Here is a 9,307-nt window from a genome sequence, read left to right as displayed (position 1 = left end):
AGCTTAGCAGCCTTGCTTCTTCATCCCGTAGTGTTACTCCAATCTCTCCCAACAGCAAGAGCTGGCTAATTTTGGATAATTTATGGGGTGATACCAAGCTATCCTGGGCTGTACAAACACGGCTAAGTTGAGGCGCCTGGGTGGCTCAGTTAAGTAGCAAATTCTTGATTTTGGCTCAGGTCGTGACCTCAGGGTTGTGGGACTGAGCCCCATGTCAGGCTCAGCACTGGGACTAGGGCCTGCTTAGGATTCTCTTCCTTTGCCCTGCCCCCCCCCACCCTCTCTCTCTTAAAAGAAAAAAAAAAAAAAAAAAAAGACAGCTAAATTAACAAAGTCATCCAGCCTGATACCCAGAATGATAGTTTCTGAGCAGATGGCCTCATCCTTCCTGTTTACTGACATGCAAGGCTCTGAAAAAAGAGAATCTAATTTACAGGAAACACCACACTTCAGGAAAGGGAAAGAACAGGTGGTGTGTATACTAAGACCCCACTTGTTCAGGCAAAAAGAGACAGACGGCAGAACAAGAACTTCCCATTGACTGATGATGGAATTCTATTAGGAAGTGACCATCACATACTGAGTTTATTTGTGCTCTAAAATATTTAAATATCAACATGCACCTTTCCACTGAGTGACTTCATGGGTCATGGCCCACATAGAACTTGGACAGGAAGTCCTTTGGCTTTGGCGCTTCTGTTTCATGGAAGAACCTCATGACATGTGTCCGCTGCTTCCACACGTTAATCGTTTCTTCCAGTTCCATCTTTCCCTGTACAGGTGAGGGGAGAGGTGTTCCGTCAGGGTGGCTGAGGGGAAGGAATACGACACAGCCAGGATTTTGTGCTCTGCTCTGGCACTGACTAGCTGAGTGACCTTGGGGGCAAGTAACCTCCTCTCTCAGGACCACAGTTTCTGCATCTGGTAAATGAGGTGGTTGGGCTAACCGATCTCTCAGTCCTTTCAAATATTCTCTAACTCTGGAGCTCACTGATTCCAAGAGGAGAGACTTCCAGGTCAGCAGGCCCCAGCCCCATGACTGCCTTACTGGCTTAACTTGGGTTTCTGCCAAACATTCCTTCCACGGTATGTACCAGCCCATGCTAAAGTTCACACTGATGCTAACGTGACTGACCAGAGATGACCGAATCAGGCCCGGGATCTGACCCCATTTACACAGGACTCAGCTAACCAGTCTGCCTCTTCCAGCTAGTGAAGTCGTACCTTCCAGAAATGAGGTTCAGGAAGAGTTTCAAACTTTCCTCCTCAAATCTTTTTTAAAAATGTAAGCCCCAGGTGCCTGGGTGGCTCAGGTCATAGTCCCAGGGTTCTGGGATTAAGTTTCACATCAGGCTCCACGCTGAGCAGGGGAATGAATCTGCTTCTCACTCTGCCCTTGCCTACTGCTGGTAATCTCTCTCTCTCTCAAATAAATCAATTTTAAAAAATAAAATAAAAATACAAGCCCCAGAGGGACGCCGGGGTGGCTCAAGCATCTCAAGCATCTGCCTTGGGATCCCTGGGTGGCACAGCGGTTTGGCGCCTGCCTTTGGCTCAGGGCGTGATCCTGGAGACCCGGGATCAAATCCCATGTCCATCCCACCGGGCTCCCGGTGCATGGAGCCTGCTTCTCCCTCTGCCTGTGTCTCTGCCTCTCTCTCTGACTGTCATAAATAAATTAAAAAAATTAAAAAAAAAAAAAAAAAAAAGCATCTGCCTTCGGCTCAGGTCATGGGATTGAGGGTCCTGGGATTGAGTCCCACCTTGGGCCTGCGCTCACAGGTAGTCTGCTTCTCCCTTTGCTCTTTCCCCTGCTCGTGTGCACTCTCTCTCAAATAAAATCTTCAAAAAAAGTAAAATTAAAAATGCAAGCCCCAGTAGGTTTTTTCTTGAATAATCTTATATTTAACCAGGTGATAACCTCTGAAGTTCCTGTTTCTTTTCCTTTTTTTTTTTTTTTTTAAGATTTATTTATTTATTTATTCAGAGAGAGTGAGAGAGAGGCAGAGACACAGGCAGAGGGAGAAGCAGGCTCCATGCAGGGAGCCCGATGTGGGACTCGATCCCGTGACTCCAGGATCACACCCCGGGCTTCAGGCGGCGCTAAACCGCTGGGCCACCGGGGCTGCCCTTTTTTTTTTTTAAGATTTTATTTATTCAGGGATCCCTGGGTGGCGTAGCGGTTTGGCGCCTGCCTTTGGCCCAGGGCGCGATCCTGGAGACCCGGGATCGAGTCCCACATCAGGCTCCCGGTGCATGGAGCCTGCTTCTCCCTCTGCCTGTGTCTCTGCCTCTCTCTCTCTCTCTCTCTCTGTGACTATCATAAATAAATAAATAAAAAATTAAAAAAAAAAAAAGATTTTATTTATTCATTAGAGACAGAGAGAGGCAGAGACACAGGCAGAGGGAGAAGCAGGCTCCCTACGGGGAGCCTGATGTGGGACTCCATCCCAGGACCCCAGGATCATGACCCGAGCCAAAGACACACTCAACCAGAGAGCCACCAGGCACCCCCGTTCGTATGTTTCTCTGAACACTAAGCAATAGTTAACTGACTCGGTAGTTGCTTTTTAAACTTGGGAGACAAAACTGAGATGCTCTGGACAAGCTGGCTGCTCTTTCAAGTCACAGGGAAGGTTAGTTACCTTAATGACCAGAAGATCCACCACCCTGGGGTCTGTGACGTGGGAATTCTTCATAAACATTTCTCGGACTTTATCCCGTCCTTGCTTCACAGTGATGTCTAGCTGGAATAAGTGCACTAAAGAGAAAACACGATTCAGAGTAGAAATTATGTGGTTAAAACATGTTTTACAAAAACTGAGTCAATGGATAGTTACTGAAACACATAGAGGATGCCCATTCATTTCATTCAGCAAATACTACTAGCCTGACCCTAAGCTGAGTACTTGAGCCTGGAGAGGAGTGAACAGGGGCTTGTCTCAAGGAGCTTATAGTTTGTTTGAAGAGATAAGATCACTGCATTTGAAAAGGCAATAGAGCAAGTTCTTTTTTTTTTTTTTTGTAAAGATTTTATTCGGAGCCCCGGTGGCTCAGCAGTTCGGTTTAGCGCTGCCTTCAGTCCAGGGCGTGATCCTGGAGTCCTGGGATGGAGTCCCAAGTCAGGCTCCCTGTATGGAGCCTGCTCCTCCCTCTGCCTGTGTCTCTGCTTCTGTCTCCCTCATGAATAAGTAAATATTTTATTTATTTATTCATGAGAGACACAGAGAGAGAGATCTATATTTACTTATTCAAAGGCAGACACCCAACCACTGAGCCACCCAGGTGTCCCAAGCACAGTTCAAGAGTATGAACAATATGTTCAGATCCCAGCTCCGTCATATAGCCCATGTGATCCTGCATAGAGTAATTTCTGTGTGCCTGAGAGTATTTGTTTCTCAGGGAAAGGAGGATGATAAGAGCACATATAACTCCAGAGCTACTGTGAGGATTCCATGAGATAAGACAAGATGCTGAGAACAGTGCCCGGCATGCAATAAACTCTCAAATGTTAGATTATCATATACAACAATTGGCAAAAAATGGCAGGGTTGAAGTTAGCAAGCAGTGGGGCACCTGTGTGGCTCAGCTGAACATCTCTCTCTTGATTTTGGCTGAGGTCATGATCTCAGAGTTGGGCTTTGCACTCAGCAGGGAGTCTGGGATTCTTGCCCTCTCCCAACTTACTATCTCTCTCTCCCTAAAATAGATAAACAAATCTTAAAAAAAAAATTAATGAGCAATGATGTGGTGTAGGTTTGTGCAGCACATAAACTTAGAGTGGAGGGAGACTGCCGAGTGTTTGCGGAGGGAGGGAAGGCTTCAGTCCAGGCAGCCATTACTACTATATCAGGTTACTTGGGGGAAGGAGGAAGCTGTCTATGATGTAACGCCTACTCTTTCAAATTCTCATCAGAGGGGCAGCCATCCAGGAATGCAAACATAAAATTTCAATATTCAGCAATCCCTGGCTAAGTAGGTGCCTAAAATAGTGGCACAGCTTTAGAGACCTGGGACTGCAGATGAGGTGCATAAATATCCTTTGAAAATTAGGTTTTTGCCGTTTGTGTTCCCATCCTCTGGCAGTCAGCCTTCAGTGGATTGGCTAATGACGAGGGCATGACCAGGGCCTTATGTGGTAGGTGGAATTAGGAAGAGGGGACACAGGCCGAGGGCACAGCATAAACAAGGCTTATAGGCTAGAATGGGTGTGTGCTTGGGGAGACCTGTGTGCTCACTTGGTGAGGACACCTTGTATAGCTGGCCGTTCCTGTGACATGTCCACTCTCAACTACAGAATTATCAGAACCAACTCTGGAAACCATGAGAGCTGTGGAGTGATTGAATTAATCGACAGTAAAGTTTGAATCTCTAACTATACTGAATTTAGTGACAGTAACAGAAAAATAAAGCTTCTGCTGAGGGAAATACCAGGATATGCTGATCCCACCAGGGAATCGGTAAGAGCAGAACTCTCACAGGAGAAACTGCAGTCCAGCTTTACAGGTTAGTGTTAACAGAGGACAGAAAATCACTCACACTGGAAAGAATTCGGTATCCAGTGGTGTGTTGGAGCAGGCTGACTGGAGCCTCTCTTCACAAATCTGCCTTCACTGATTTGATAGCTTAAAATCAACCATGGTGGCAGCCCCAGCCCCAGGAAAAATTCTAAGTGCTATAAATCTGGATTCCCACCAGTCAGTATCATAAGAGGAATTTTATTTTATTTTTTTATTTGAGAGAGAGAGCACAAGGAGGGAGAGGAGCAGAGAGAGAGGGGGGAAGCAGACTCCCTACTGAGTGGGAAGCCCCGTATGGGGCTCCACCCTGAGATCATGACTTGAGCCAAACCAAGTCTGACACAACCAACTGTACCACCCAGGCGCCCCTCAGAGTAGTAATTTTAGAAAAGAGGAAACAAAGGGTAAGACAGAGATGCAAACTAACAAGGGTTTTGGAATTTAGAATCCTCCCATTTAGGGGGAGCTGAGGCCTATGGCACTGTGCATACTTGCCTCAAATCATACTATTGGTCCCTGACAAATGTGGGCCTGGAATCCAGGTTATTGCTTTTTAAATTACAATCTAGTACTTTCTAAAGGAAATGAATATGAGGACTCTTCCTCTGCTATCAGGGTGTACCGTTCCTCCATTTTTATATTAGATTTCTGCCCAACCTTGGGAGTTTAAAAAAAAAAACAAGGTCCCTCTATCCTAGGGGAGCTGGTGTCCATCTGTTCCCACTCTTCATGATCTCCTGAACTACACGCCAGGGCATTGGGTGGGTGAATTTTCTCCTTAGAAAAATGTTCACAAAGTTTTACTTACAATGTCAGGTCACAGATCCCTGAATGCCCATCATCCCAGGTTAAGAACCCTTGTCTCTGGAGAGACAGATTCCATAGCTTTGTCCTAATCTCCCCCCTCCCATCTCAACTCCTTGGACATACTCCTCCACCAGTGAGAAAGGCTGTCGGAAGGCAAATAGCAAGAGCCTAAGCTGTCACCTGCTGAACCATTCTTTGGTTTAATTAAGTGGTTCTTAAACCACCAATGAATGATTTTACCCACCAGAACATCTGGCAATGTCTAGAGGCATTTTTGGTTGTCATAACTACGAAGAGAATGCTACAGGCATCTAGTGGTTAGAGGCCAGAGATGATGTTAAACATCCTACAATGCACAGGACCGCTCCCACAACAAAGAATTATCCAGCACAAATGTGTGGAGAAGCCCTGGTATAAATTAATTGCAACTGCTCTTTCTCAACATTCAAGTTTCTTGGCTTATTCTTTAAATTCTGAATATTGGGGATCCCTGGGTGGCTCAGCAGTTTAGCACCTGCCTTCGGCCCAGGGTGTGATCCTGGAGTCCCGCATCAGGCTCCCTGCATGGAGCCTACTTCTCCCTCTGCCTAGGTCTCTGCCTCTCTCTGCGTCTCTCATGAATAAATAAAAATAAAAATCTTTAAAAATAATAATAATAAATTCTGAATATTTAAATTGCAACTTTGAAAAAAATCTACGAGGTGCAAAAGGAAGGTATCAGAATGCCCCTTTTGGATGACAATGCCTTTCCCACAGCCTCCGTGTGTTTTTCCAAAGTTAATGTCAAGGTTGTCCTAAGTCAGGAAGGTTCTGATGCATTAAGAGGCACAACATGGATGTCCTCAGCTATTTGCTCCCATTCACCTTAGGGGCATTCATACTAGGCACTGGGAGATCCTGAGATGGGAAGGCAGCATAGTGTACTCCAGAAGAGCATGGGATCAGGGGTCAAAGCAGCCAGGAAAGGTCTCCCCATCATTGTGTACTCTGACCTCAGTCTGTTTCCTCATCTAAAAAATAGGGAAGAAAAGAACCTCAAAGCAAATTCCTTTATAAGAACATGACAAAGGGACGCTTGGGTGGCTCAGGGCATGATCCCGGGATCACAGGGAGCCTGCTTCTCCCTCTGCTTATGTCTCTGCCTCTCTCTCTGTCTCTCATGAATAAAAAAATAATTAATCAATTAATTAATAAAAAAAAAAGAACATGACAAAAATCAAGTGGCAACATCTTGTAAGCAATACAGCTACTATAAATGTTAGTTGTTAGACATTTCAGCATTTACTCCCCAAACATCTATTTTAGGTTTTAGTGGTCTGGATATAGGCCTGTCTTCCTGACTAGACCCTCACACCCCTGAGGGTAGGGTTTGTTATCTCTGGGCATCTAGTACTGGCCCTGTAGTACAAGAGATACCTAATGAGATGGAAATTAAATGAACGGTTTCTACAGAAAGTCTCCTATTTTGTAACCAGCAAGCCTCATGTAATATTTTTTCAATGGAGGGTTTCGAAGGAAGGTAGTCCTGTCACTGTGCTCCCAAGCAAGGCAGCCATCAGCCAGGCAAATGGCTGTTGTACACTGGGTCCCATGAAATTCAGGGAAACTAGAGCAGGAGCAAAGAGCCAGGTGTAACAGCCGGATAGTCAGAGTCTGAAGTCTGGCTCTTCTCCTTACTAATGGTGTCATGAGACAGAATTAGGTGCTTCAGTTTGCTTATCTGTAAGACAAGGAAACAATAAGAACCCACCCTAAGATAACACAATGTAAAGCATTTAGCATAGTGCTGGGCCATATGTATGCAACTCAATAAATGTTAGTTATTATAAATACTATTACATATTCCCAATTCGTGGTGTGGTTCCTCAGCTGGAGTCCCCAGTGATGGACAGCATGACATCAGTGCAGAGACAGGCCTGAGCAGTTGACCAGCTAGGGACCACCAACCTTCCCTGTAAGAGGGGTACCACTTCTTTGACACCCCCCCTCTCCTCCTTCCCCTGCTCTCTAGGTTCCTCCTTTCAGAACCCTTCTGACTTTGGGACAATCTTCTCAAACAGTATCTGAGGGGAATTCCTGAGAGGGGATAGTTTAAAAACTGCTGGGTCCTAACTGGATAACTGATCTATCTTCAACTCAGTCATCAATTTTTTTTTTAAACCCTTTGCAAACCATTCTTTCTGCATCTGGGTCTTGTTTCCCACCTCTAATTTCCCTCTGCAAAACGAAAGGGTTCTGGGCAAAGAAGTATTCTGCTAGGCAAACATTCTGTTTTTAAATACCTGCAATTGAATACCGCCCCCCCCCCCCCCAACACACAGATGCAGACACTTGCTCTGTCACTTCCCTAAGCCTATTATCCACCTGTACTCTGAAGGCATTTAAATTTGCAGTCGCTGAACCAGCAGTTCACTTAAGTTTCTCCCTCCCTAAGTATCCTGTGGGTCTAAGTTCTGGTCATCAGCAACATCTCAAAAAGTCAGGATAGGGACACTGTGGAGCAGACCGTTCTCATACATCAAAAAGCTGGATTCTGCAGGAGGCTCCCGCTATAAACAACAATAATTAATAACCATAAAAACAACAGTAGCACCAACATTCAAAGAGTGCCTAAGCAAAGTAGATATATTACCTATTTAATTAGGGCCACTCTCTGAAGAAGGTACTATCATGATGCTCATTTCACAGATAAGGAAATTGAGGCATAGCAGGATGAAATAGTTTGGTTAAGGTCATAGGGCTAAGGGGCAAGGTCTGGAGGCAAGGCTCGGTGACCACCTCCTCGTATTGCTTTTCATATACAGGCAGGGAGGTGGCGGCGCAAGGGGAGCCAGGGTGCTCTAGCTTCCCTCTCACACTAGCAGTGACGGTTCACATCGCAACACTAAAGCAATCAACAAAACAAAATATCGACAGCCCCTGACGTTTGTACTGCCCTTGACAGTTTGGGTGGGATTTTCCCCAATCTCGCTCTCATCGGGTACACTGGGCAGCTTTCAGGGGGAAATGCCAAGATAGGAAAACGGCATCTCTGCACCCAGGGAGCGGCGGCAGGGGAGCGGGAGGAGCCCACCTCACCCGGACTGCAGAAGGCCCCCTTGACTTAGCTGGCTGACCTTGGGAAAGTCACTTGCCGCCTTGGTGCTGGGTTTTCCTGAGGGGGATGTGGGAAACAGATGATCGCTTAAGTCCTACGGGGGCATCCCTTCGCCTCCAGGTGCCTCACCTATAAAATGAGCACGTCACCCACCGTCCCTGTTCTCCCTCCGAGGGCTCTGCTAAGAATTACGGGGGGACAAACGGGCCAAAGCGCCCCGGACGCCTGGAAGCGCCGTTCAGATGCAAGGCACTGCTGGTCTGAGTCTGGCGCCGCCGCCAGGTCGGGTCCACCAATGCTCGGGTGACCCTCCTCCCCTGAAGCACCCGGAGTCGCCTGTGCCCAAGTCGGTGACCTCAGCTCGTCCCGGGAGAAACGGGAGGCCAGGACGGCTGCGACCCTGGACGGCTGCATCCGGAGCCCCGCGTGCGCCGCGGCGTCTCACCAGTGTTCGGCACCTCTCGATACCAGGCTCGGTACAACTCGCGCACCCTCCGCTTGGCTTCGTTCATGTCCCGACTAAAAATGGGCTTCACTGAAGCGGGGGCCGCAGCAGCCGCCCGCCGGAGGCCGCTCGCCGCCATCTTGCCAAAGAAACCACCTCCCGCGAGGGCGGCCCCAGGAGGAAAGTCTTTTCTCATTGGCTAAAACCGAAAGACACGCCCCCAAACGCCACAGGTAGGCGGGAGGATAGCTGGCGAGGCCCTCTGATTGGCTGTGAGGCCTCCCTCTCTGGGTGGGACGGCCGCTGGGGGCTGCGCATGCCCAAGAGCAGAAACCCCCCCGGCTCAGCCGTAGGCGGGCCTAACCTTGGCCTAACCGCGCCGCCAGGGGCCGCTCGAGCGCCAGACTGGCCGCGGAGCAGCCGCCCCGCGTCCCCCAG

General features: G+C 47.7%; 1 protein-coding gene across 1 annotated transcript; it reads right to left on the bottom strand.

Moving 5' to 3' along the window:
• Positions 1 to 553: 553 nt before the first annotated feature.
• NDUFA6 (NADH:ubiquinone oxidoreductase subunit A6) lies at positions 554 to 9,080 on the bottom strand. Its single transcript, XM_025457958.3, has 3 exons — positions 8,870 to 9,080; positions 2,646 to 2,761; positions 554 to 772 (listed from the first exon to the last, which is right to left on the bottom strand). The coding sequence occupies exons 1-3, from the start codon at positions 9,063 to 9,065 to the stop codon at positions 641 to 643; spliced, it is 444 nt and encodes a 147-aa protein (XP_025313743.2). The 5' UTR covers positions 9,066 to 9,080; the 3' UTR covers positions 554 to 640.
• Between the last annotated feature and the right edge of the window lie 227 nt (positions 9,081 to 9,307).

The sequence above is a fragment of the Canis lupus genome, chromosome 10 (assembly GCF_003254725.2).
Source record: "Canis lupus dingo isolate Sandy chromosome 10, ASM325472v2, whole genome shotgun sequence".
Taxonomy (NCBI): Eukaryota; Metazoa; Chordata; class Mammalia; order Carnivora; family Canidae; genus Canis; species Canis lupus.
This window is presented reverse-complemented; position numbering and strand designations above follow the sequence as displayed.